Source organism: Pan paniscus, chromosome 3 (assembly GCF_029289425.2).
Source record: "Pan paniscus chromosome 3, NHGRI_mPanPan1-v2.0_pri, whole genome shotgun sequence".
NCBI lineage: Eukaryota > Metazoa > Chordata > Mammalia > Primates > Hominidae > Pan > Pan paniscus.
In genome coordinates this window covers 72,840,537-72,868,421 of record NC_073252.2, presented here as the reverse complement: position 1 = coordinate 72,868,421, position 27,885 = coordinate 72,840,537, and the positions used below count along the sequence as shown (strand labels likewise).

The window sequence follows — 27,885 nt, the reverse complement described above, 5'->3', positions numbered from 1 at the left end:
GTCCCGCGGGCGGTGGCGGCGGCGGCGGCGGCGGCGGCGGCGCGGACTGGGTGCGCGGCGCAGCGTCCTGTGTTGGAATGTGCGGCTGCCGCGAGCTCGCGGCGCAGCAGCGGAGCGAGCGCCGCCGAGGCCCGGGGCCCCAGACCCCGGCGGCGGCTGCGGCAGCCGAGACGGCAGGGCGAGGCCCGGAGGCCTGAGCACCCTCTGCAGCCCCACTTCTGGGCCTTCTTGGTCCACGACGGCCCCAGCACCCAACTTTATCACCCTCCCCCACCTCTCCCCCGAAACTCCAGCAACAAAGAAAAGTAGTCGGAGAAGGAGCGGCGACTCAGGGTCGCCCGCCCCTCCTCACCGAGGAAGGCCGGTAAGTGGGGCGCTGGGCTGGGGGCTCGGTCAGGGTGGGGGAGGGCCGCCCGGGCGGCGGCAGTGGCGGGAGGGGGAGGGCGCGGAAGGACGCGGAGTCAGGCGCTGTCCAGGGCTGATTTGCAGATACTGTGGCTCCGGCGGTGGCGGCCCCGCCGGGCGGGGGCTGGCGGCCGAGCAGGATCGGGTTACACAGCAGCCGCCCGGGGGCTGGGGGCGTTTGTTGGGAGCAGCGCGTCGCCTGGACCCCCTCCCCACTGGAGGCTGGGACGGCGCCTCCGCGCTGGCCCGGACGCTCCACCGAGTCAGGTCCTTTGAGGCCAAGGAGCGGAGCTGCTCGGGCCCCTAGTCCTGAAACTTCCTCTGCTTCCTCCTCCTGCCCCCGGGTCCCACTGCAGCCCCGCGCCGGCCCGCGGCTCTCCTGGCCCCCTCCCCCAGGGCCTCTCCCTGTCGCCGGAAGGCGCCGTTGAGTGCGGCCGGGCGGGTTGAGTCAGCCCCGGGGCCCGGGCGGTTCCGCCTGCGGGGCTGGACAGCGATTTCTGCGCTTCGGCCGTCCGGCGCCGCTGGCCCCCGCGTCCGGCCACCCGACCGCTGGAGCTGGCGGGGCTGGGGCGCGCGTCCTGCCGGGCGCCGTGGGGGAGTGAAGTTCGCAAACTTCCGGGGCGCGGGGGTGGCGGCTGGCCCGCGTGGGGGCCCCCTCCGGCGCTCGGAGCCCGACGCCTCGCGAGGGCGCCCGCGGAGCCTCCCCGGCCCTGGGCGTTGGGCGAGCCCCGGGGCGGTCGGAGGGGCCCGGGGGCGGTCGGAGAAGCCCGGACGCCGGCTGCGCGGTAACTTTCCGTCCTCTCCCGGGACGGGGGCCCTAGGGCTGGGGAGGGGGCTGCCTGGACTCGGGGAGGACTGGTTCCGGCCAAACAGCGCCCGGAGCTTGATCCCCTCCCCCGTTTTAGTGTTGGAGAGCGCAGGAAAAGGCTCTGGACGAGTGTCGGGGCGACTCCCGCGAGTTGGTGTGTAAATGTGTGCAGTGAGCGGGCCGAGGCGAGAGGAAGCGAGAGCGCCCGAGTTTGCAAAGAGCTGCTTTGTGTTTGGTATTTTGAGAAAATGGCCGAATGCCTATTTCAGTTAGGAATGCCGCCGCCGAGGCAGGCGCTGGTGGCAGCAGCACGGAGGAATTCGTGCAGCACGTTGGGCTTTCGGGCTGTGCCTGGACGGTCTTCCTAACAATCGTTAAAATTCCATTTGGGGTGGCAGTTAGGGGTTAGGGAGCAATTAGAAAAGTCGATGTTGGGCCAAATTACCCAATAGCTTGGGCTGTTCAGCCCCGGGACAGCCTTCGCCCTCTGTTTTCTGTGATGGCATTTGCTTCCAACTTTTGTTGGTACGTAGAACTAAACCGGTTTGTGTTTATACACTTGGGTGAAGCGGGTTACTTTTTGTATTTTCGGTTTAACTTTATTTTCTTAGAACTTCTTACTTTTTTTAATTTGCGAGTGAACACTTCCTTTTAGATTGAGAAGTAACGTAGCATTTAGAAAGCCCAACTTGTTTTGAAGAAGGTGATCTTGTAATGGCTTCCACTAGGCAAGTAGGCCAAGTCAAGCACAATGCAAGAAAGTTGCTGATTGTCGAGTTGAGTTGCACGATGATTTTATTCGTATTGAAAAGCTTGGAATTCAGTGTTGCGGAACTTCAGCCTGCAGAAAAATAAGCTTATTAATTTTTATTTGTGAAGTTTTGAATAAATCAAACTTCCTTTTTCACAAGAAAAGGGGTCCATAAATGTTTTTTCTTTTAAGCCTGTGGAGTTGTCGAAAAATTAAGGGACTGACTGCTACTTTTTCACAGTAGTTTATTCTTTTGGAGTTAGTTGAGTTCATGCGAAATCCAATTAAGTTGAACAATTATTACAGGCTTGTACTTTCCAGATGTGTTTGTGTACTTAATAAATGCACTGAATGGCTTGTGGATTTCTGGGCTTTCTGATTCAGACCATTGAACTGTTGAAGGGGGGAAGAGTTGGGAGGACAATAATTTACTACTCATGTTTTGAATTTTTAAAATAATTTTAACAGTAAAAATGAAGGTTACTTTTTATCCCCACCAGAACAATTAAAAGTGCTTGAGGAGGCACCACATGCCAGTGGCTGAATGATGAATGAGTTGTGCAAACAATTGGTAGAATTGTTTTATAGGGATAGTAGAAATTTTTTTTTGGTGATTGCAGTAGACTATTGGGAATTAACTATTTTAAAGATTTGTTTTTAATAGGCGATGAAGTTTACTGAGTTATAAAGATCATACTGGAAAATTTTTAAGTTATGAAGAATTACAGCGATGTGGTTTTAAGCCAGTAACAGTAGTGTTTAAACTGGTGCTCTTGTTTTGTTTTGTTTTTAATTCAGAATACAGTTATGGCCACCCAGGTAATGGGGCAGTCTTCTGGAGGAGGAGGGCTGTTTACCAGCAGTGGCAACATTGGAATGGCCCTGACTAACGACATGTATGACTTGCATGACCTTTCCAAAGCTGAACTGGCCGCACCTCAGCTTATTATGCTGGCAAATGTGGCCTTAACTGGGGAGGTAAATGGCAGCTGCTGTGATTACCTGGTCGGTGAAGAAAGACAGATGGCAGAACTGATGCCTGTTGGGGATAACAACTTTTCAGATAGTGAAGAAGGAGAAGGACTTGAAGAGTCTGCTGAAATAAAAGGTGAACCTCATGGACTGGAAAACATGGAACTGAGAAGTTTGGAACTCAGCGTCGTAGAACCTCAGCCTGTATTTGAGGCATCAGGTGCTCCAGAGATTTACAGTTCAAATAAAGATCTTCCCCCTGAAACACCTGGAGCGGAGGACAAAGGCAAGAGCTCGAAGACCAAACCCTTTCGCTGTAAGCCATGCCAATATGAAGCAGAATCTGAAGAACAGTTTGTGCATCACATCAGAGTTCACAGTGCTAAGAAATTTTTTGTGGAAGAGAGTGCAGAGAAGCAGGCAAAAGCCAGGGAATCTGGCTCTTCCACTGCAGAAGAGGGAGATTTCTCCAAGGGCCCCATTCGCTGTGACCGCTGCGGCTACAATACCAATCGATATGATCACTATACAGCACACCTGAAACACCACACCAGAGCTGGGGATAATGAGCGAGTCTACAAGTGCATCATTTGCACATACACAACAGTGAGCGAGTATCACTGGAGGAAACATTTAAGAAACCATTTTCCAAGGAAAGTATACACATGTGGAAAATGCAACTATTTTTCAGACAGAAAAAACAATTATGTTCAGCATGTTAGAACTCATACAGGTAAGAGAAGCTTTCTAGTCCATAAGTTCAGTTCTCTTTTCTGATTGTTACTTGAGTGGTTAGTTAAGTAGTGCTTGAGAAAAAGGACTCTGGTTCAAATCCAGGTTCCATTTTGCTATCTTTGTGACCTTGCACAAGTTGTTTAACCTCTTTGTTCAGAAATTTCTCCATGGAGTAACAATATCTAGGTTGGGAGGATTATGTGAAGTTACATGTAAAGCACAGAGGAACAGCCAAGAGATCTTACTGTGGTCTTACTAAAGTACATATCCTAACTTGGGATTTACCTTCAGCAAGTTAGACTGGCCGTGCATGGTGGCTCACGCCTGTAATCCCAGCACCTCGGGAGGCCGAGGCGGAAGGACTGCCTGAGCCCAGAAGTTCTAGACCAGTCTGGGAAACGTGGAAAGACCCCCGTCTCAAAAAGAAAACAGAAAAAAAAAAGTTTGTGTATTTATTTCTGTGACAGTGAACACATTGAAGATGCAGTGTAGTTTCTGAAAGAAATTGAGGGCTTATATAAAAAGGAAAACTCAGTGATTAACCTTGCACATGCCCACTTAACAAAAGCCTCAAACTTTAAAACATTTGACTTATAGCATTGAGTTCCTAAATGGAACAACTTGTCTTTGTCCACAAAAAAGAAATGTGAGAAGGTAGTTTTTAAAAGGTGGGTGGGATTATCACCAATTGAAACTATTTTCCTATGAAAGCAAACACTTGTAGAAAATGTATTTTTCAGACAATTATGTTTAGGATGTTTGAACTGATACTAAGCGCAACTGTATAAAAAAAGTTGAAACTTTTTTTTTTTTTTGAGACAGTCTGGCTTTGTCGCCCAGGCTGGAGTGCAGTGGCAAGATCTCAGCTCAGTGTAACCTCTGCCTCAGGGATCAAGTGATTATCTTGCCTCAGCCTCCCTGGCTCAGCCTCCCGAGTAGCTGGGATTACAGGCACCCACCACCGTGCCTGGCTAATTTTTTTTTTTTGAGACGGAGTCTGGCTCTGTTGCCGAGGCTGGAGTGCAGTGGCATGGTCTTGGCTCACTGCAACCTCTGTCTCCCAGGTTCAAGCAGTTCTCCTGCCTCAGCCTCCCGAGTAGCTGGGACTATAGGTGCCCACCACCACACCCAGCTGATTTTGTATTTTTAGTAGAGACGGGGTTTCACCATGTTGCCCAGGCTGGTCTTGAACTCCTGACCTCGTGATCCGCCCACCTCAGCTTCCCAGAATGCTGGGATTACAGGCGTGAGTGCCACCCCTGGCTAATTTTTGTATTTTTAGTAGAGATGGGGTTTTGCCATGTTGGCCAGGCTGGTCTCAAACTCCTGACCTCAGGTGATCTACCCACTTTGGCCTCCTAAATTGCTGGGATTATAGGGGTGGGCTACCGCACCCGGCCGAAACTGTTTTTTTTTTTTTTTTTTTTTTAATTTCTTTTTGTGGAGATGGGGGGGTCTCACTATGTTGCCCAGGCTGGTCTTGAACACCTGGCCTCAAGTGATCCTCCTGCCTCAGTCTTCCCAAGTGTTGGGATTATAGGCCTGAGCCACTGTGCACACTAGTCATTCACTTTTAAATTGGGTTTTATTCAGCTGCTGTTCACTGTAGTTTTTTTAATTGGATTTATTTATTCATTTATTGATTTATTTGAGATGGAGTCTCACCCTGGAGCCCAGGCAGTGGTGTGATCACAGCTCACCACAGCCTCTACCTCCTGGGTTCAGGCAGTCCTCCCATCTCAACCTCCAAAGTAACTGGGACTACAGATGTGCCCTACCACACCCTAATTTTTTAAAATTTAAATTGGGTTTTAAATATTGTAATTGAGGGGCCTCATTTTTCAAATAAATGTTTTTAACTGTTGGTAGCTCATTTGGACATTTCTGTTACATTTTCCTGGTAAGAATTCGTACATTTGGATCCTGATGAATGGATAGAGAATAATCCAGTACTCTACTCTTGGGGTCACAAATGAATAGGGGGTGTGGGATGCTGTTTGCCTCAGGTCTCCTCTTACAGGAGTTGGCACTTGCCAGGACTGAACCCCACTGGTAAAGGGGACACTGAGGAGGGGAATTGATGCTGCTTTAAGTGGAGTGGTAGACTTAATTTTTGTTTTGTTTTGGAGATAGGATCTCCCTCTGTGCCCCAGGCTGGAGTGCAGTGACGCGATCTCGGCTCACTACAACCTCCACCTCCCAGGTTCAAGCGATTCTCATGCCTCAGCCTCCCCATTAGCTGGGATTATAGGTGCCCACCACCATGCCTAGCTAATTTTTTGTTTTTTTAGTAGAGATGGGGTTTCACTATGTTGGCCAGGCTAGTCTCGAACTCCTGACCTCGTGATCTGCCTCGGCCTCCCAAAGTGCTGGGATTACAGGCGTGAGCCACCGCGCCTGGCCCATTTTTTTTTTGAGATAGTTTTACTTTGTCACCCATCCTGGAGTGCAGTGGTGAGATCACTGCTCACTGCAGCCTTGACCTCCTGGACTTGTGACCCTCTCGCCTCAGTCCCCCAGGTAGCTGGGACCACAGACGCATGCCACCACACCTGGCTGATATTTGTATGGTAGAGACAGGGTTTCGCCATGTTGCCCAGGTTGGTCCGTAACTCCTGAGCTCAAGTAATCTGCCCTTAGCCTCCCAAAGTGCTGGGATTATGGGTGTGAGCCACCGTATCCAGCGACTTAATTTTTAAAAATTTATTTTATTTACTTATTTTTTATATCCCAGATACTTAAAACTATTAACTGGTAGGCTTAAACAATAAAACTTGCAGGTGAAATTCTATTACAAGAGTGTGACCTCTTACAGGATTGCTAAGCCCCAGCAGATGGATGGCTCATGTGTTGAATGCTTTAAAATTTAGTCCAGTAAAAGAATTTGTAGTCCCTTTGGAATTTGTCATAAGCTGTGATTGATTGTCTCGATGCTTTGAAACCATTCGATTTCAGAAGTAAAGGTCAAGCATTACAAAAATACATGGAGTAGGAAATGAAAGTTACCTGGGGACACAACCCCATTAATCACTTGACAGTTTGAATTAGACAGACTGTTAGACTAAACCAGCCTTACCTACAATACCTTAAATCCCAGCCATCATATATACTAAACTCATAAATAAGTACACCATATTCATTTGGCTGGGATTACAGGTGCCTTCCACCATGCCCGGCTAATTTTTGTATTTTCAGTAGAGATGTGGTTTCACCGTGTTGGCCAGGCTAGTCTTGAACTCCTGACCTCAGGTGGTCTGCCCACCTCAGCCTCCTGAAGTGCTGGGATTACAGGCCTGAGCCACCAAGCGTGGCCTGGTTTATTTGGTCTTAATGCTTATTTTTCCCCGGTATTACCTTCATTCTGATTTTTTTTTTTTTACTTTTTTTTTTTTTTTTTGAGACAGAGTTTTACTCTTGTCGCCCAGGGTGGAGTGCAGTGGTGCAATCTCGGCTCACTGCAACCTCCGCCTCCCAGGTACAAGCAATTATCCTGCCTCAGCCTCCTGAGTAGCTGGGATTCCAGGCATGCACCACCACACCTGCTAATTTTGTATTTTTAGTAGAGACAGGGTTTCTCCATGTTGGCCAGGCTGGTCTCGAACTCCCGGCCTCAAGTGATCCACCCGCCGCGGCCTCCCAAAGATTACAGGCGTGAGCCACCACGCCTGGCCAGTTTTGTGTGTGTGTGTGTGTGTGTGTGTGTGTGTATATATATTTTTTTTGAGATGGAGTCTTGCTCTGTTGCTCAGGCTGGAGTGCAATGGCGTGATCTCTGTTCACTGCAACCTCCGCCTCCAGGGCTTAAGTGATTCTCCTGCCTCAGCCTCCCGAGGAGCTGGGATTACAGGTGCGTGCCACCACGCCCAGCTAATTTAAAAAAAAATTTTTAGTAGAGACAGCGTTTCACCATGTTGGCCAGGCTGGTCTCGACCTCCTGACCTTGTGATCAGCTGACCTCGGCCTCTCAAGGTGCTGGAATTACAAGCGTGAGCCACCAAACCTGGCCTTTTTTACATTTTAAAACAATTTGGTGATGTATAGATTGAAGGTTAATATTTTGATTATGTAAATTCTGAAAGTATCTCTGGTATTAAATGGATAGTTCTGAAAATTATGGAAAATAAACTCATCTGGTGCGGAACAGTAGAGAGAGAAAAGACAGGAATCACTTAAATTGATAGTGTTCAGGAATTACTTCTCATTTCCACTTGCATTAGTAAGTAGCCGAGTTTTCTGATTGACTTAATGGGCTTAATTGTGTTTCTTGTGCCCTTCTATTCTGTGCTAATCTTCAGAACAATCCATTGAGGAAAATAGCATCTGTGATGATAGTTCATGTTTACACAGGGGAAAACTTCAGATTTAAAAGGCTGAAGTGATGTTCCCAAGGTCATATACAAGTATCATTTATAGCCGTTCCATGATGGCTCACGCCTGTAATCCTAGCACTTTGGGAGGATGAGGCAGGAGAATCGCTTGAACCTGGGAGGTGGAGGTTGCAGTGAGTCGAGATTGTGCAACTGCACTCCAGCCTGGGGGACAGAGTGAGACTCTGTCTCAAAAACAAACAAAACAAGTAGCATTTAAAGTTCAGCAATCTCGACTCACTGCAACCTCCACCAAAAGGGTTGGGGGGAGCTGGGGACTTTCATTCTGGTTGACCTCTTTAGTTTAGTGGTTTTGATATTTAACTAGTTCACAAAATCTACTTTTAAAGAAAACCTTTTTGCCTGTATGTGTAACTGAAAAATCAGTAGGTAACTAGGCTTTCTGGAGGAGAGTTATGCCTAGTTTGTGGAATTACACAGATAAAGTAATCTGTTGTAAAGAATTTAAAAGCAGGCTGGGCGAGATGGCTCATGCCTGTAATCCCAGCACCTTGGGAGGCAGGCAGATCACCTGAGGTTGGGAGTTTGAGATCAGCCTGGTTGGCATGGTGAAACCCTGTCTCTACTAAAAATACAAAACTTAGCCTGTAGTCCCAGCTTCTCGGGAGGCTGAGGCAGGAGAATCACTTGAACCCGAGAGACAGAGGTTGCAGTGAGCCAAGATCGCGCCACTGCACTCCAGCCTGGGCGACAGAGCGAGACTGCGTCTCAAAAAATAATAATAATAAAATAAAAGAATTTAAAAGTAAATTATCTTTGATTCTTCAAGTTTATCTGCAGTGGTATTTAATTTTTTCCAACTTTATTGAGATACAGTTTACATATGCAGTTCACTATATATTGGCCTGTTCTGAATATTTCACATAAGTGGAATCATAATAAGCAGTCTGAATAATGCTGCTATGAATATTCATGTTTAAGTTATGTGTGGACGTATGTTTTTGTTTCTTTTGGATATATATCTAAGCGTGAGATTGTGGGGCAGTATAATAGCAACATTTTGGGTAATTGCCAAACTGTTTTCCAAATTAGCCATGCCATTTTACAATCCCACCAGCAATGTGTGAGGGTTCCAATTTCAGCACATCCTTAGCAATAATACTGTTAACATCTGTCTTTGTGATTACAGCTATCTTAGTGGATATGAAGTCTTCATCTCCTTGTGGTTTTGATTTGCATTTCCCTCACGGCTAATGATAATGTTCATCTTTTCATGTGTTTATTGGCTATTTGTAAATCTTTTTTTTACAGAATTCCATTAACATAAAACTATCTTAATTGTTCCAGGTCATAAGGTAGGCATTCTGTTGCTACCAACTCTTTACAGCTAATACGTAGCTACCAGCGAATTACAGCAGAATAGTTATGAGGAACACATTTCCCATCTATCACCATTCTTTTTGTTGTTGTTTGTTTTTTGTTTTAAGACAGGGTCTCGCTCTGTTGCCCTGTGTGGAGTGCAGTGGTGTGGTCACGGCTCACTGAAGCCTCGGCCTTCTGGGCTCAAATGATCCGCCTACCTCTCAAAGTGCTGGGATTACAGGCATGAGCCACCATGCCTGGCCTGTTCTTTTTTCTGTGTACCACCTTTTCCTTATTTTATTAGACACATTTGTTTCTGTCTTAGACGAAATTGATAGCTTACATTTATTGAGGGCTTTACTATGTGCCAGATACAGTGTTAAATGCTCTGCATGTATTATTTAAGCTTTTGCAATTACAGGAAATGAAGATTCTGTTACTTTTACAGATGGGGAAACAGTGTTTTAGTAGCTTTACCAAGGTCATAATTATCTTGTGTTTGGAGACTATATTAAAACAAATTGTATACCTTTTTTAAAAAGCTTGTTTTGCCGGGTGTGGCGGCTCATGCCTGTAATCCCAGCACTTTGGGAGGCTGAGGTGAGTGGATCACGAGGTCAGGAGATCGAGACCATCCTGGCTAACAAGGTGAAACCCAGTCTCTGCTAAAAATACCAAAAAATTAGCCGGGCATGGTGGCGGGTGCCTGTAGTCCCAGCTACTCGGGAGGCTGAGGCAGGAGAATGGTGTGAACCCAGGAGGCATAGCTTGCAGTGAGCCGAGATCTCACCAGTGCACTCCAGCATGGGCAACAGAGTGAGACTCCGTCTCAAAAAAAAAAAAAAAAAAAAAAAAAGGCTTGTTTTGTTGTTGACAGCCATGTCTAAAAAGAATATACGTTTCCTACCTTTGAGTCTTAAATTCTTCAGTATTAAATCACTGGCCTCTAGTCTTCAGTCCCTGTGGCTTTTATAATTTGTTTTAAAAATTGATGACTGGTTGGGCATGGTGGCTCATGCCTGTAATCCCAGCACTTTGGGAGGCCAATATAGGTGGATTGCTTGAGCCCAGAAGTTCGAGACCAGTCTGGGCAACATGGCAAAACCTGGTCTCTACCAAAAAAAAAAAAAAAAATTAGCTGGGCTTGGTGGCACACGCCTATGGTCCCAGCTACTTAGGAGGCTGAAGTGGGAGGATCTGTTGAGCCCGGGAGGTCCAGGCTGCAGAAGCTACGTTCACGCCACCACACTCCAGTCTGGGCAACAGAGCGAGACCCTGTCTCATAAAAAACAATAAAAAGAAAATTGATGACCTTCTCTTAAATTTTTCTTTTTAGCTTAGTGTTTTTTATTTTTATTTTTAGAGACAGGCTCTCTCTGTACTCCAGGCTGGAGTATAGTGGTGCCGTCATAGCTCATTGCAGCCTCAAACTCTGGGCTCAAGTGATCCTCCCGCCTCAGCCTCCCAAGTGAGACTACAGGGTCTCACTTTCAGCCAGGCTGGAGCACGGTGGTACAATCATGGCTCGCACCAGCCTCGTCCTTGGGCTCAAGCAATCCTCCCATCTCAGCCTCCCAAGTAGCTGGGACCACAGGCATGCGCCACCACGCCTGGCTAATTTTTCTGTTTTTTGTAGAGAGGAGGTCTTGCTATGTTGCCCAGGCTAGTCTTGAACTCCTGGGCTCAAATGATGGGCCTGTCTTGGCCTCCCAAAGTGTTGGGGTTACAGTCAGGGGCCACAATCCCCATGCTCAGCCCAGGCTATTTTTTTTTTTTTTTTAAACGAGACGAAGTCTCACTCAGCCTCCCGAGTAGCTGGGACAACGGGCACGTACCAACCAGCCTCAGCCTCCCAAAGTGCTGGGATTTCAGGCGTGAGCCACCGTGCCCAGCCCCAGGCTAGTTTTTAAAATAAATTTTTAGAAATGAGGTATTGCTGTGTTGCCCAGGCTGGTCTGGAACTCTACCACTTGAAAATTTTTAGCATAAAGCAATTACATTCTCACTCAGAAGTATTGTTTTAAGCTAACACTTTCAAATGGTAGTAGATTCATCATTTACAAGTTAAAAAAAACCCCCAAAAACCGGCGTTAATAGCATCAGACAGTTCAGGTAGATTTTTTAAAAGGTGATTCTTAATATAACAAAAATGCTTTGTACCTTATCAAGATAGTTTTTTACTTATCACTACTTAATGTATTAACATGCAGTATCACTGTGAAAATTAAAAGGGCTGTGAGAATTCGGAAAGTCAATGTTGTTTTCTTGTCAGCAAAGCCAAAATAATGTAGTCATAGTTTCTGAAATAAATAACTTACATTTTAAATACATGATAAATTGATCTTTTTGCCAGAAATAGGAAAAAAAAATTCTTGTTAAAATGTGCTGAGCACTGAACATTGTTGCATTGTTAGTGAGAATTGTATTTGGCTTATTTCGTGACATTTAAACACTCTTATATTATTGAAATTTTGCAGGAGAACGCCCATATAAATGTGAACTTTGTCCTTACTCAAGTTCTCAGAAGACTCATCTAACTAGACATATGCGTACTCATTCAGGTTGGTAAGAAATCGGAACTTTTCTATCATTTTCAGTAAATGACCATTTTAAGGAAATTCTTTTAGACTTGTAACCGAGTCATTTACTTATTATTTATTTTTAATATAATTTAGAAGTCAGAATTTAAAAATCAGTATTCCATCAATCTGGGGATTCCTAACATGGAATCCAAAGGTGGACCTCCTGAAAATGGAATTTTTGTGTACACTTTTTCTGGGAGGAGGGGCCTTAATTCTTATCAAATCTTTGAAGCGTTCCGTGACTCCAACAAAAGTTAAACTAGTGTAGACCAAGACTGATTGATCTTTTAACTCCTACTTCTCATATTTCTCCTAACAGTATAAAGCTGAGAGTCACAATGTGTGGTTGACAAGTGTCAGGGATTCCTTCTTAGCTTCTCAGGTCCTGAAATTAAGGTTTGTTCTGTTTCAAGGTTTGTTCGAGCTTTTGAGGACTGACTGCAAAAGTTTAGCTTGAAAAAGAAAATGATAGACAATCTAGGATGCCAGTTTATTAAGCTGTATTAAGAGTATAGGACTATAACATGAGAGATTCGTCCACTCCAGTGACTGAAACAATCACCATCACCACTCAGAATTAGTCCCTGTTGGCCAGCATGGTGGCTTACGCCCTAAATCCCAGCACTTTGGGAGGCCAACGTGGGCGGATCACCTGAGGCGGGGAGTTTGAGACTAGCTTGACCAACATGGAGAAATCCTGTCTCTACTAAAAATACAAAATTAGCCAGGCGTGGTGGCGCATGCCTGTAATCCCAGCTGCTCAGTAGGCTGAGGCAAGAGAATTGCTTGAACTTTAGGAGGCAGAGGTTGTAAGCCGAGATCACGCCATCAAGAGCGAAACTCTATTTCGAAAAATCCCTATTATCAAAGTATTCAAGTGGCCAAGTTAAAAAGTAATGTTAGCATTGGTGGTCTTGCTTGAATGGGTATCCCTGATTGACTCTTGGTGAACTACCACTTTTACTTTTTATTTTTATATTTTTTTTGGAGACGGAGTCTTGCTCTGTCGTCTAGGCTGGAGTGCAGTAGTGCGATCTCAGCTCACCGCAACCTCCGCCTCCCGGGTTCAAGCGATTCTCCTGCCTCAGCCTCCTGAATAGCTGGGATTACAGGTGCGCACCACCACGCCCGGCTGATTCTTGTATTTTTAGTAGAGACGGGGTTTCACCATGTTGGTCAGGCTGGTCTCGAACTCCTGACCTCATGATCCACCCACTTTGGCCTCCCAAAGTACTGGGATTACAGTCATGAGCCACCATGCCTGGCCGAACTACCACTTCTAATTAGAATACAGATTTAGAATGTATATCCCTGTGGGAAAAGTATCTTAAATCTTGCTGTTACAAAAGCCTATGTAGACCCATCTCCCTTAAGTTAATAATTAGCTTAGATCTGTGCTATTCAGTTGAGTAGCCACTAGCCACATGTGGCTATTAAGCTTTCGAAACATTAGTAGTTTGAATTGATACTTATAAAATATGTACTTACCAGATTTTTAAAATTTTATTTTATTATTATTTTTTTTCTGTTGAGACAGAGTCTTGCTGTATCCCCCAGACTAGAGTGCAGTGGTGTGGATCTCAGCTCACTGCAACCTCTGCCTCCTGGGTTCAAGCAATTCTCATGCCTCAGCCTCCCCAGTAGCTGGGATTACAGGCATGTGCCACCATACCCAGCTAATTTTTGTAATTTTAGTAGAGATGGGGTTTCGCCATGTTGGTCAGCTTGGTCTCGAACTCCTGGCCTAAAATGGTCTGCACATCTTGGCCTCCCAAAGTGCTGGGATTACAGGTGTGAGCCACCGCGCCCGGCCACAGATTTCAAACAGTATGAAGAAAAGACTATCTTTCTCTGAAGCAGGTTAGAGAAAAAATAAAGAATGTTAAATATTTATTTTTCAAGTTGATCATATGGCAAAATTATTGTATACATTGGCTTTAAAAAGTAATAAAATTAATTTTAACTGTTTCCTTTTTACCTTTGTGGTATGACTACTAGAAAATTTAAGATTACATGTGTGATACGCATTATATTTCTACTGGACATTGCTGCCATGAGTTAGTAACAAGACTTGATAATAAGACTTGATTATGTCACAGATTCTGATTTATTTGAACAGCTATGAAGGTGTCCTATAGTATACTTGCTAGCCTTTCTTGACCCTGCGTGCTTGTCACGCTAATGTACTTTGAGTGTTTTTTTCCTAAATCTAAGCCATTGAGTGGTGCCACTTAACCACAAACCTGGTTTTATTATTTTTGGGTGTTTTTTGGTTTCATTCTCTGATGGTAATGTGGATGCAATCTCAGACTTTGGAGGTAAGCATCATGTCCTGTTGATAGTTGTACTAGCTTTTTAGTAAAATATTTGAGAGCTTTGTATTATTATTATTATTATTACTTTTTTTTTTTATTTCTGAGATGGAGTTTCGCTCTTGTTGCCCAGGCTGGAATACAATGGTGTGATCGCAGCTCACTGCAACCTCCGTCTCCCAGGTTCAAGCGATTTTCCTGCCTCAACCTCCCAAGTAGCTGGGATTACAGGCATGCGCCAGCACACCCAGCTAATTTTGTATTTTTAGTAGAGATGAGGTTTCACCATGTTGACCAGCCTGGTCTCGAACTCCTGATGTCAGGTGATCCGCCTGCCTCAGCCTCCCAACGTGCTGGGATTACAGGCGTGAGCCACTGCTCCCGGCCAAGAGCTTTATATTAGTTAACTAGTTTTAGTCTTCATAAATATTTTATGTTGCATGAGTTCTATTATCCCCATTTTACAGTTGGGGAATGTAGGGCATTGAAAAAAATACGACCTTTTTTCCTGTAGAATGTCCTTCCTTCTGGATATGTCCACTTGTTTTCTCATGGTGTCATTTAGCTTTTCTCCTGTCCATTGTATTGTAAACTGGAAATTAAATTTAAATGCTTGATAATCTTTCTCGCAAATGATATGCCTCATTTAAAGTCACATGTGGTTGACCCATTAATACAATGTTAGGTCACTGCATTTAGAATGACTACATACTTTTATCCTTTTGGTCAATTGGTAATACTTTGTCTTGTCACTGTTTAAATGTTTATGGTGTTTTACACCAGTTAATAATCTTTGACTGAAACAGTTGTATTTGGGTTTGCAAAATGTTTTGAGTTTTGCCTGCTGTATTTTAAAGATGATTTTTAGTATTTGCTGTTACAGTATATCAAGTATTTTAATGGTGTCTTAAAAACTAGTAGTAGCCACTAGCTATTGTATGTATGCTGAATAGTAAAAACAAGTATTTGCTGTCTCCAATCTTAGTACTACGAAGATACTGAGTTTCAGATTACATATTATAGGATACAAGCTCACAAATAAGTAATTTTGTTGTTGTTGTTTTTGGAGTTGGGGACTCTGCTGCACAGGCTGGAATGCAGTGATGCGATCATGCCTCACTGCAACTTCATATGCCTAGGCTCAAGCCATCCTCTTGCCTCAGTCTCCTGAGTAGCTAGGTCTACTGGCACATGCCACTGCTCCACCTAATTGGGGACTATTATTATTATTATTATTTTTGAGACAGTTTCGCTCTTGTCACCCAGCTAGAGTACAATGGTGCGATCTCGGCTCACTGCAACTTCTACCTCCCGGGTTCAAGCTATAGAATCTTCCTCAGCCTCCTGTGTAGCTGAAATTACAGGCGCCCGCCACCATGCCTGGCTGATTTTTGTATTTTTAGTAGAGGTGTTGATCCACCCACCTCAGCCTCCCAAAGTGCTGGAATTACAGGCATGAGTTACCGCGCCTGGCTGGAACTATTATTTTTATTTAAATATCGTATTTATTTATTTATTGAGACTGAGTCTTGCTGTCGCCCAGGCTGGAGTGCAATGGTGCGACCTCCGCTCACTGCAACCTCCACCTCCTAGGTTCAAGCGATTCTCCTGCCTCAGCCTCCCTAGTATCTGGGACTACAGGCTCGTGCCACCATGCCAGGCTAATTTTTTGTGTTTTTAGTAGAGACGGGGTTTCACCATGTTAGCCAGGATAGTCTCGATCTCCTGACCTCATGATCCGCCTGCCTCAGCCTCCCAAAGTGCTGGGATTACAGGTACAGGCATGAGCCACCACACCCGGCCAATATCCTATTTCTTTCTATGGAGACTGGGTCTTGCTGTGTTGCCCAGGCTGGCCTCAAACTCCTGGCCTCAAGCAGTTCTCTTGTCTCAGCCTCCCAAAGTGTTGGGATTACAGGTTTGAGTCACTGTGCCCAGACAAACATGTTTTATTTTTTTCTATTGATAACGTTGGTGCCAAGGGACTATTTTAAATAGCTGGGATTGTTTGAAAGATATTGTGATGGCTTGAGAGTCTTTGTAGAATAAATTTTAAAAACTATTTTATTGAGATATAATTTATAAATTTAAAAATGCACAGGTCTGTAGTGTACAGCTCAGTGACTATGCTTTCACCTATTTGATTATCACTCAAGAACAAGAGATGGAATATTTCTGCTCAGAAACACCTTGCCCTTTCCACCCAGTCTTTCCCCTGGATGATATTCTGTCTCCTACCAAAGAACATTATAGAATTTGTTTGTTTGAGGTGGGATCTCACTCTGTCACCCAGGGTGGAGTGCAGTGGGTGCAGTTACAGCTGTCTAAACCTCTTGGGCTCAGGCAGTCCTGCCACCTTAACCTCCCAAGTAGCTGGGACCACAGGTGTACGCTACCATGCCTGTTTTTTTTTTTCTTTCTTTTTTGTAGAGATGGAGTCTTACTATGTTGGCCCAGGCTGGTTTTGAACTCCTGGGCTCAAGCGATCCACTTGCCTCACCCTACCAAAGTGCTAGGAGTACAGGCATGAGCCACTGCGCCTAGTTTTAGAACATTCTTGTATAAAATGTTCTTGAGATTTATCCATGTTGCGTTATTGGACTTCATTTTATTGCTGGTAATGTATTGTATGCCGCCATTACTTTTTACTTAAAACTTTTCTTTGCCGGCTGTGCACGGTTGTTCACACCTGTAATCCTAGCGCTTTGGGAAACCACGGTGAGCGGATCATCTGAGGTCAGAAGTTCAAGACCAGGCTGGCCAACATGGTGGTACCCCATCTCTGCTAAAATACAAAAATTAGCCTGGCATGATGGCGGGTGCCTGTAATCCCAGCTACTCCGGAGGCTGAGACAGGAGAATCACTTGAACCCGGGAGACGGTGGTTGCAGTGAGCCGAGATTGCGCCATTGCACTCCAGCCTGGGCGGCTGAGCGAGACTCAGTCTCAAAAAAAAAAAAAAAAAAAAAATTTCTTTGCCATTCTCTCTTGGTTTTTGTTTTGTTTTGTTTTTATTTTTAAGGGAATTAATTTAAAAACTTAAAAATTGAGAGGCTTGTATTTGTGTATTTTTCACTGCGGCTTTAACCTCCTAGGCTCAAACGATCCTCCCACCTCAGCCTCTGGAGTAGGTGGCACTGTAGGCTTGTGCTACAACATGTGGCTAATTTAAAAATTTTTTTGTACACAGGGTCTCACTAGGTTGCCCAGACTGGTCTCAACCTCCTTAGCTCAAGCAATCTTCCTCACCTCATCCTCCCAAAAGTGCTAGGTTTGCGGGTGTGAACCACTATGCCTGGCCATTCTTCTAAGAATATTTTTGATGCATATGTGTAAAGCTTGCAGAACTCTTTCCCCTTTTGTCTTGGCTTACACCTATAAATTCATTTCGGAGGCATAAAACAGACAATTGGCAGATTTATAAAGAAGAAAACCTGTTACTAGAATTGGGAAAAAGAATTTAAAATTGTTTGTACAGGGCAAAAATTAATATTCAGGTAGGTACTAATTAGAAAATCTTGATGAATATATTTTAATATAAGCAAGATTTAATGGCAATAAAGTAAAAATTACGGGAGAAAAAGAACGGAGCAAATAAATCATGCCATCAAATTTTAAACAGAAAATTTCTGCATCCTCCCTTTCCGTTCACCATTCCTTAGGTGGACCCTTGTACCTTGATTGATGCATACTTGCTATATAGATCTCCTTATTCATTAGAGTTATAAAATGGTGCTATTTTAATTATAATTATTTTATTAGTGTGTAAATATGAAGAGAAGAGATAAATTCCACTTATCTATTTACTCATAATGTAGGAAAGACAGGATACGTAAGAGTCTTCCCCTTGATTGATCGATTGATTGAGATGGAGTTTCACCCTGTCGTCCAGGCTGGAGTGCAATGGCACGATTTCAGCTCACTGTAACCTCCGCCTCCTGGGTTCAAGTGATTCTCCTGCCTCAGCCTCCCGAGTAGCTGGGATTACAGGCATGCACCACCACGCCTGGCTAAGTTTTTGTATCTTTAGTAGAGATGGGGTTTCACCATATTGGCCAGACTGGTCTCCAACTCCTGGTCTCCAACTCCTGACCTCTTGATTCGCCTGCCTCGGCTTCCCAAAGTGCTGGGATTACAGGCGTGAGCCACTGCGCCCAGCCTTTTTTATTTATTTATTTTTTTGAGATGGAGTTTTGCTCTGTTGCCCAGGCTGGAGTACAGTAGTGCGATCTTGGCTCACTGCACCCTCTGCCTCCCGGGTTCAAGGGATTCTCCTGCCTCAGCCTCCCAAGTAGCTGGGACTATAGGCATGCGTCACCACGCCTAGCTAATTTTTTTGTATTTTTACAAAATGCCTCCCCAAATTTTATATTTTTACAAAAATGCCTCCCAAAGTTTTGGGATTACAGGCGTGACCCACCGCGCCCGGCTGAGTCTTCCCTTTTATTTATCCATACTCAAAGTTACCAGTTGGTTCCAAAAGTGAACAATTATAGGTAACACATTTTGAGTTCTTGCTGTCTGCTCCATGTTAAGGACTTTACATAGATTAGATTATTTATAGCTCACAACACTTAGAGAGTATTTTATAGATGAAATTGAGGCCGGGCGCGGTGGCTCACGCCTGTAATCCCAGCACTTTGGGAGGCCGAGGAGGGTGGATCACCTGAGATCAGGAGTTCGAGACCAGCCAGATCAACATGGAGAAATCCCGTCTCTACTAAAAATACAAAATTAGCCAGGCTTAGTGGCACATGCCTGTAATCCCAGCTACTAGGGAAGGTGAGGCAGGAGAATCGCTTGAACCTGGGAGGCGGAGGTTGCAGTGAGCCGAGATCGCGCCATTGCACTCCAGACTGGGCAACAAGAGTGAAACTCCATCTCAAGAAAAAAAAAAAAAAAGAAATTGAACTCTAGAGAGGTTTCAGGACTTTGCTCAAAGTCTCAGAGTGAGCAACTTGCAGAGCTCATGTTTTATCTCCCAGACGGTCTAGCTCTATCTAGAAGTTCTTAGGCCTTATGCTACCTATCTTTCTACATTCTATGTCCACGTATGTTAAAATGTTTGTCTCCATTTAAATCATTCACTGGAGAGAACCAGGTATAGAGTAATGTAGCATGTTGTAGAAACTTGCATATTTGTAAATCCGTTAGTAGACCAACATGGAGAAGAATTGTCCAGTCAGCTGAATATCTAATTTGACTACCTGGATAAGGTGATTATTTTATCACCAGGCATTTTCTAATCATGTAAAACTTAACATCTACATGGTTTTACCTAATGTCTGAGTTTTGCTTTATGAAAAATTTTAGTACGATTTGATATGAATTTGAGAATGTTTGAGATGAATTTTCATAAATGTCAATTTCCATTTTTCTACTATGCATTCCATTGGACCAGTGGGGTATGGATACCATTTGGTAATATTTACTAGAGTGTGATCTAGATGGGTATGTATTCAGGTAGAATGTATTACTCTTATGCCTTTAATTTGGGGGTGGGGGTTCTGGTTTTTTATGTATCAGTGATTGTGACTTTGCTTATTTTACATACCATATCTATTTGTGTGCCACTTCTCATTACCTAGTTCCTTTACGTATTTTATAGAAAGGTGGGGGGAAAATCAAGAAAGTTTTCTGAATAATTACCTTGGCCTATATTTTTGCTTTAAAATAGCAATGCTAGCACAGGAAGTTTGCTAAGTGAAAATTTACTCAGCTCTTGCCATGACGGACAGAAGGATTAAATTTCAAGAAAAAGCCTTTGCTCAGGCTAAAGCAGAATTTCAAAACTTTTGCACCTAGGATCTGGGAGTATCACCCAGAGTGAAAGATATTTTTCTTAAGATTTACCATAAGAAATTTAGGGTGGAGGGAGTATGGGAATTTTATTTTATTTTTATTTATTTTTGAGACGAAGTTTCGCTCTTGTCGCCCAGGCTGTAGTGCAGTGGTGCGATCTTGGCTCACTGTAATCTCGCCTTCTGGGTTCAAGCAATTCTCCTTCTTCAGCCTCCCGAGTAGCTGGGATTACAGGCATCTGCCACTACACCCGGCTAATTTTTCGTATTTTTAGTAGAAACAGGGTTTCACCATGTTGGCCAGGCTGGTCTTGAACTCCTGACCTCAGGTGATCCACTGCCTTCGCCTCCCAAAGTGCTGGGATTACAGGTGTGAGCCACCATACCTGGCTAGGAATTTTATTTATTGATGTATTTTTGAGACAGGGCCTTGCCCTGTTGCCCAGGTTGGAGTACAGTAACACATTCACAACTCCATACTACTTCAGATTCCTGGGCTTAAGTGGTCCTCCCACCTTTGCCTCCCAAGTAGCTGGGACTGCAGGTGCACTCCACCATGCCTGGCTAATTTTTTTTTTTTTTTTTTTTTGTGAGACAGAGTCTTACTGTCGCCCAGGCTGAAGTGAAGTGGTGGGATCTCAGCTGACTGCAACCTCCGCCTCCTGAGTTAAAGCAATTCTCGTGTCTCAGCCTCCCTAGTAGGTGGGATTACTGGCATGCAACACCACGCCCAGCTAAATTTTTTTGTATTTTTAGTAGAGATGGGGTTTTACTATGTTGGCCAGGCTTGCCTTGAACTCCTGACCTCAGGTGATCCACCTGCCTTGGCCTCCCAAAGTGCTGGGATTTACAGGTGTGAGCTACCGCGCCTGGCTGGGAATTTTATGTATTGATTTATTTTTGAGACAGCGCCTTGCTCTGTTGCCCAGGTTGGAGTTCAGTAGCACATTCACAACTCACTGCTACTTCAAATTCCTGGGCTTAAGCGGTCCTCCCGCCTTTGCCTCCCGAGTAGCTAGGACTACAGGTGCACTCCACTATGCCTGGCTAATTTTTTTTTTTTTTTTTCTTTGAGACACAGTCTCGCTGTCACCTAGGCTGGAGTGAAGTAGTGCGATCTCAGCTCACTGCAACCTCTGCCTCCTGGGTTAAAGCAATTCTCATGTCTCAGCCTCCTGAGTAGGTGGGATTACTGGTGTGCAACACCACGCCCAGCTAATTTTTTTTGTATTTTTAGTAGAGATGGGGTTTCACCATGTTGGCCAGGCTGGTTTCAAACTCCTGGCCTCAAGGTATCCGCCCACCTTGGCCTCCCAAAGTTAATTTTGTTTTTATTTATTTTGCTCAGGTTGTTCTCTAATTCCTGGGCTCAAGCAGTCCTTCTGCCATGGCCTCCCAGAGAGTTGAGGTTATAGTCGTGAGCCACTGCACCTGGCCAGAATTTTATTTTCTACTCCATTAGGCATTTAACTAAACACACAAAAAAATTTTTAAGTTGATAATTTTCCCCCAAATTAACATCCAGAGCCCAATTGAACTTTGCCAATATGTGTATGTCTTAAAGAACCTCTGTTCTTTAGTAGTGCTTGAGGACTCTAACTTGCACTTTTTTGAAGCTTGTGGTTAACTGAGATTTATTCCTCTCTTTTGAGAATCAATGTCAAGGGATAGAGAAATGTTATACAAATAAATATGGTAAATGTAAGGTGCATGATACAGCATTTTAAATAGTCTTTGTTGTTACTTTACATATACAGTTCTTTATATTTTAATCTTGAATTTGTCTTAATCTATGTCTTCTCTCATACTTTTGATTTGCCTTCAGGTGAGAAGCCATTTAAATGTGATCAGTGCAGTTATGTGGCCTCTAATCAACATGAAGTAACCCGCCATGCAAGACAGGTTCACAATGGGCCTAAACCTCTTAATTGCCCACACTGTGATTACAAAACAGCAGATAGAAGCAACTTCAAAAAACATGTAGAGCTACATGTGAACCCACGGCAGTTCAATTGCCCTGTATGTGACTATGCAGCTTCCAAGAAGTGTAATCTACAGTATCACTTCAAATCTAAGCATCCTACTTGTCCTAATAAAACAATGGATGTCTCAAAAGTGAAACTAAAGAAAACCAAAAAACGAGAGGCTGACTTGCCTGATAATATTACCAATGAAAAAACAGAAATAGAACAAACAAAAATAAAAGGGGATGTGGCTGGAAAGAAAAACGAAAAGTCCGTCAAAGCAGAGAAAAGAGATGTCTCAAAAGAGAAAAAGCCTTCTAATAATGTGTCAGTGATCCAGGTGACTACCAGAACTCGAAAATCAGTAACAGAGATGAAAGAGATGGATGTGCATACAGGAAGCAATTCAGAAAAATTCAGTAAAACTAAGAAAAGCAAAAGGAAGCTGGAAGTTGACACCCATTCTTTACATGGTCCTGTGAATGATGAGGAATCTTCAACAAAAAAGAAAAAGAAGGTAGAAAGCAAATCCAAAAATAATAGTCAGGAAGTGCCAAAGGGTGACAGCAAAGTGGAGGAGAATAAAAAGCAAAATACTTGCATGAAAAAAAGTACAAAGAAGAAAACTCTGAAAAATAAATCAAGTAAGAAAAGCAGTAAGCCTCCTCAGAAGGAACCTGTTGAGAAGGGATCTGCTCAGATGAACCCTCCTCAGATGGGGCCTGCTCCCACAGAGGCGGTTCAGAAGGGGCCCGTTCAGGTGGAGCCGCCACCTCCCATGGAGCCTGCTCAGATGGAGGGTGCCCAGATACGGCCTGCTCATGACGAGCCTGTTCAGATGGAGGTGGTTCAGGAGGGGCCTGCTCAGAAGGAGCTGCTGCCTCCCGTGGAGCCTGCTCAGATGGTGGGTGCCCAAATGGTACCTGCTCACATGGAGCTGCCTCCTCCCATGGAGACTGCTCAGACGGAGGTTGCCCAAATGGGGTCTGCTCCCATGGAACCTGCTCAGATGGAGGTTGCCCAGGTAGAATCTGCTCCCATGCAGGTGGTCCAGAAGGAGCCTGTTCAGATGGAGCTGTCTCCTCCCATGGAGGTGGTCCAGAAGGAGCCTGTTCAGATAGAGCTGTCTCCTCCCATGGAGGTGGTCCAGAAGGAACCTGTTCAGATAGAGCTGTCTCCTCCCATAGAGGTGGTCCAGAAGGAGCCTGTTCAGATGGAGTTGTCTCCTCCCATGGGGGTGGTTCAGAAGGAGCCTGCTCAGAGGGAGCCACCTCCTCCCAGAGAGCCTCCCCTTCACATGGAGCCAATTTCCAAAAAGCCTCCTCTCCGAAAAGATAAAAAGGAAAAGTCTAACATGCAGAGTGAAAGGGCACGGAAGGAGCAAGTCCTTATTGAAGTTGGCTTAGTGCCTGTTAAAGATATCTGGCTTCTAAAGGAAAGTGTAAGCACAGAGGATCTCTCACCACCATCACCACCACTGCCAAAGGAAAATTTAAGAGAAGAGGCATCAGGAGACCAAAAATTACTCAACACAGGTGAAGGAAATAAAGAAGCCCCTCTTCAGAAAGTAGGAGCAGAAGAGGCAGATGAGAGCCTACCTGGTCTTGCTGCTAATATCAACGAATCTACCCATATTTCATCCTCTGGACAAAACTTGAATACGCCAGAGGGTGAGACTTTAAATGGTAAACATCAGACTGACAGTATAGTTTGTGAAATGAAAATGGACACTGATCAGAACACAAGAGAGAATCTCACTGGTATAAATTCAACAGTTGAAGAACCAGTTTCACCAATGCTTCCCCCTTCAGCTGTAGAAGAACGTGAAGCAGTGTCCAAAACTGCACTGGCATCACCTCCTGCTACAATGGCAGCAAATGAGTCTCAGGAAATTGATGAAGATGAAGGCATCCACAGCCATGAAGGAAGTGACCTAAGTGACAACATGTCAGAGGGTAGTGATGATTCTGGATTGCATGGGGCTCGGCCAGTTCCACAAGAATCTAGCAGAAAAAATGCAAAGGAAGCCTTGGCAGTCAAAGCGGCTAAGGGAGATTTTGTTTGTATCTTCTGTGATCGTTCTTTCAGAAAGGGAAAAGATTACAGCAAACACCTCAATCGCCATTTGGTTAATGTGTACTATCTTGAAGAAGCAGCTCAAGGGCAGGAGTAATGAAACTTTGAACAAGGTTTCAGTTCTTAGTTTGTAAGGTATATTACATTTTATATTCATTTATAATAGCAGACAACCTTTTAAGATTGCTTTAATTAGTATCTGATGTTGATTTTTAAGTGGCATTCTTTTCCTTAGGACTTTTTATGTATACCTGTTGATTGCTGTGTAAATTTTAGTAAATCTAAGAGAGTTAGTGTACTAAACCAGCAGATACCTGTTAGCTTATGTGTTTAATTGAAATTAGAAGGCTAAGATGGTATAACAGCATTTTATTGCTTTGTCCAGCTACAACTTGTCATTTTTTTCTCCATGTCTTATCTTCCTGTTTCACTTTAGTTTATTCTTCGTTTTTTATTGAGATCTATAAAAAATTGGCTTACTTAATAGCAAATTACTTGAAGAATTTGCCTGCTTTATATAAAGTTAGCACTTTAAGATTTTTTTTTTTTTAGAAATGAGAAGACATTTAAATTGAAGAAAAATTCCCCCAGCAATAGACATTCTATCAGTCCAAGTATTTACTTCCTGAGTTTTGATCAATATTTTTTATTTGTGTATGTTAATCGTCATAAAAACAGTGATTTTGGTGTGTTTTTTATTTTGGTGCTTTAATGGCTTAAGATGTTGCACATTTTTTTTTCTTTTGGTTTCTGTTTATGTTTTTTTGCCTATGCAGTTAAATTTTTCCTAGAAATAGCATTTGTGTTGAACAGTAACACTTTATACGTATATATATGCATGTTTATTTTGTTTGGCGTCTTTGGAGGGATGCTTTTAGACTTGTTTGCAAAAGGGCAGTTTTCTTTTTCTTTGCTGCAGTTGTCTATTTTGCAGAATAATAGTGTGTGCAAGTTTGTGAGCAAATGAAATATGCAGGTTCAATCTATTGATTTTGATTTTTACATCTTATATCTATGCCAGAATCTGTATTTCATATAACTTATTTATTTCGAATGGATGTAGTAAATTCACAGCTATCAGTTTTGATTTTGCAATAAATAAACCACTAGGTTGCATATCGAACAAATTTTTATCTCAAATACCAACCATCAGTTTTTTTTTTCATGTGTTTTGGTACAGCTAATTCCTAATTGTAGAGTGTTAAATGTTTGAGGAGAACCTTTTCTCATAGATGGTTGGTGTTCATATGGCTACTTTACAATAAAGAGAACTGTAAGTGATATTTGGAAACTACAAACCTGGAATTAGGAGATATAATTATTCCTTCAAGTTTTATAGAATATCACTTGGGAGATTCCAAAGCCATAGCTATTACGCGGCAAACCTAGAATAAGAAAGGTAGTATGAGTGCTGGTAGACCAGCTGCAACTTTCCTATACAGTGAAAAAGGCTGGTGAAACAAGTACAGTCCAGATTTTTTAAAACCATACTTTCTCAGGGATCTCCACAAACTGGTGGGTGTCCTGGCTGTCTGTGTGATAGCCTCTTTCTATAGGTGAGGCCTCGAATTGCAGCTATCCTGGTGTTCCTATGAGGGCACTTTGTATGAAAAAGGGCATGTACTCCAAAACATTTTTGTAGGTTCTTTGGCCAGTTGCCAAAGAGTGTGAAAGAATCCAATAGAGGATTTTTCTTACTGATAGCAGTCATTCATTGCAGTAAAATAAAATATGATCCCATTAGGGAATCTTGAATTCTGACCTCCCATACTCCGTTTTGAAATAACCACTTTATATTTCATTTTTTAAAAATCTGATGATCTCTTTGAGGCAGGTTTCAGATTTGGCAGTACAACATGAAAGATTAGGAAAAGCATTAATAACGTGTGGGTGGAAAGCTTGTTAAAAATCTGAGAGTGAAGTTTGAGTTAAAAGTTGTTTGAACATGGCATTGACTGGGAGGCCAAAGATTTAAAGAAGCAGAAGATTCTTCTCTTAAGACATGAGGAGTAAGTTGTGTGATAATGGTATGTGTTTTGTGTGCATGAATGGACATTGTAAATGTTGAATTCTAGGCTCCGACAATCATTGTCAACAGAAGATCAAGCTGCAAATATTTATGTTTTAAAACTTAAATTATGAAGCTAGTTAAGTCTTTCTAATGACTAGTTTTAATGTTCATGGGTACATTTTACCTAAGTTACCGTTTACATTGTATAGAAAAAGATACATCTTAAGCACAGATTGGTTATTAGGAATTAGTTTGGGGAAGAGGTTTTTTTGTGGATTCTTTCATACTGCAAAGAAAAACCATTTGCCTTTTGGGGAATTGAGCTAACTTCTAATCTAGTCTTGAGACTAGAATGCTAAAAACAAAAACATGAAGGAAATTAAAACCCCTTATTATTAAATTGATTTGTAAAAACATTGTTACTGGAAATTGATTGGACTTCAGGCCTTCCTCCAGAAAATAAGGACTTGATTGTCAGGCCTATATTAGGTTCTGAACCTTAATGCCATGTATTTGTACTTACTAAAAATTGTTTCGATGAAAAGTACATTAGCAGTATGAACTTCTGGTCCAGTTGGAAGTTCTTCCATTTGAAAAATGTGATGTTTGCATGGAACTGTTTGAAACTTTTTTATTTTCTAGTCCCCCTCCCCCACACTGGATAGAATTTAGCCTAGAATTTTCCCTTTGGATAAAAGAACAAAAATTGAACATGTTATTTGTAAATTGATGTTTAGTAATTAGTGATAAACTTGAAATACTAGCATATATTATAAGCCTTAATCTTAGGTAGTCTTATGAAAATGAATCTCTTAACTATCTTTTGAACCTGTATTCACATTGGTTTTCAAGATATTTTAAGTTATATTTTTTCCTCTTTTCAGAGCTGCTTCTTATTCTGGGGCTACTTTTTTTTTTAGTTGTGTAATTCACAAAGGGCTGCATTTTTTTTTTTTTTAATAAGGCTTATAACTATGGCTGGATCTTTTGCTCTAGTCTTCTAAGAAGGGCCATTTTATTTTTTAGAGTCACTTCTAAAGTCATGTGGTAATTAACTTTGGAGACTGTTTTGCATATGAGTGCTGATACAAATTAAAACCCAAGTAGACCTCATTGCATGTCACCCTATGAATGTTGACAATGGAAGGAATACCTTGCCTGTAGTATACTGTCACTTCTGGACTGATAAGCTGAGGAAGAAAGTTAAGTTTCTTTTTTACATAAGTCAGAAAAACTTACAGCTGGTGTTCCTAGTTTCCTGGTTGACCTCAGCAGATGAAGTGAACAGATAGTGTTAATTCAGATTGAAGAAATTATCTGAATCTTGGTTTGTGTAGATTTACAATCTACATGCAATATTAACTAAATCAGATAGCTTTTACAGTTTCACATGTGTACATAGGTTTCCTCCCAGTCCCTTCCATATCCATTAGTTATTGAACTTTCTAAACTGGCATTGAAACATTACAACAATGTTTTGTTGCACCAATTTTATAAACTTACGCAGTGCAATATGTGTTATTTTTCTGAGGCAAACCAAAGGTAAATTTCTCAAGGTTCTTGCTGCCTTCTTTAGCAGCATTTGATGGAAGATCTTTTATACATTTGTAATAGATAAAAATAAACCAGATTGCAAATCCTTTTTTAAAATCCTAAACCATGTACCAAATTTTTGGTCCAAATTATGTAGGATAAGTTAAACTTAAATTGCATTCTATTAACCAATATGAGTGTATTTCTGTAAGCATAGTTATGTTGAAATAAAGTTTTAAAAACCA

The 27,885-nt window shown here is 42.9% G+C and overlaps 1 protein-coding gene across 6 annotated transcripts; it reads left to right on the top strand.

Moving 5' to 3' along the window:
* Positions 1-27,885, top strand: REST (RE1 silencing transcription factor). 6 transcript variants are annotated; one of them, XM_034958759.3, is made up of 4 exons: positions 1-364; positions 2,763-3,669; positions 11,839-11,922; positions 21,882-27,885. In XM_034958759.3, the coding sequence occupies exons 2-4, from the start codon at positions 2,772-2,774 to the stop codon at positions 24,191-24,193; spliced, it is 3,294 nt and encodes a 1,097-aa protein (XP_034814650.2). In that variant the 5' UTR covers positions 1-364; positions 2,763-2,771; the 3' UTR covers positions 24,194-27,885. The 6 variants fall into 6 exon arrangements, with proteins under 6 accessions (XP_034814650.2, XP_063459880.1, XP_003806544.3 ...); XM_003806496.5 differs by lacking the exon at positions 1-364 and adding an exon at positions 1,041-1,190; XM_008954475.4 differs by lacking the exon at positions 1-364 and adding an exon at positions 1,239-1,367.

Bases quoted from the DNA above. Each gene is read 5' to 3' on its own strand.
- REST (XM_034958759.3), top strand. From the start codon at position 2,772: ATGGCCACCCAGGTAATGGGGCAGTCTTCTGGAGGAGGAGGGCTGTTT. The intron at 3,670-11,838 runs GTAAGAGAAGCT...GAAATTTTGCAG, and splicing joins GCATGTTAGAACTCATACAG to GAGAACGCCCATATAAATGT. The intron at 11,923-21,881 runs GTTGGTAAGAAA...ATTTGCCTTCAG, and splicing joins ACATATGCGTACTCATTCAG to GTGAGAAGCCATTTAAATGT.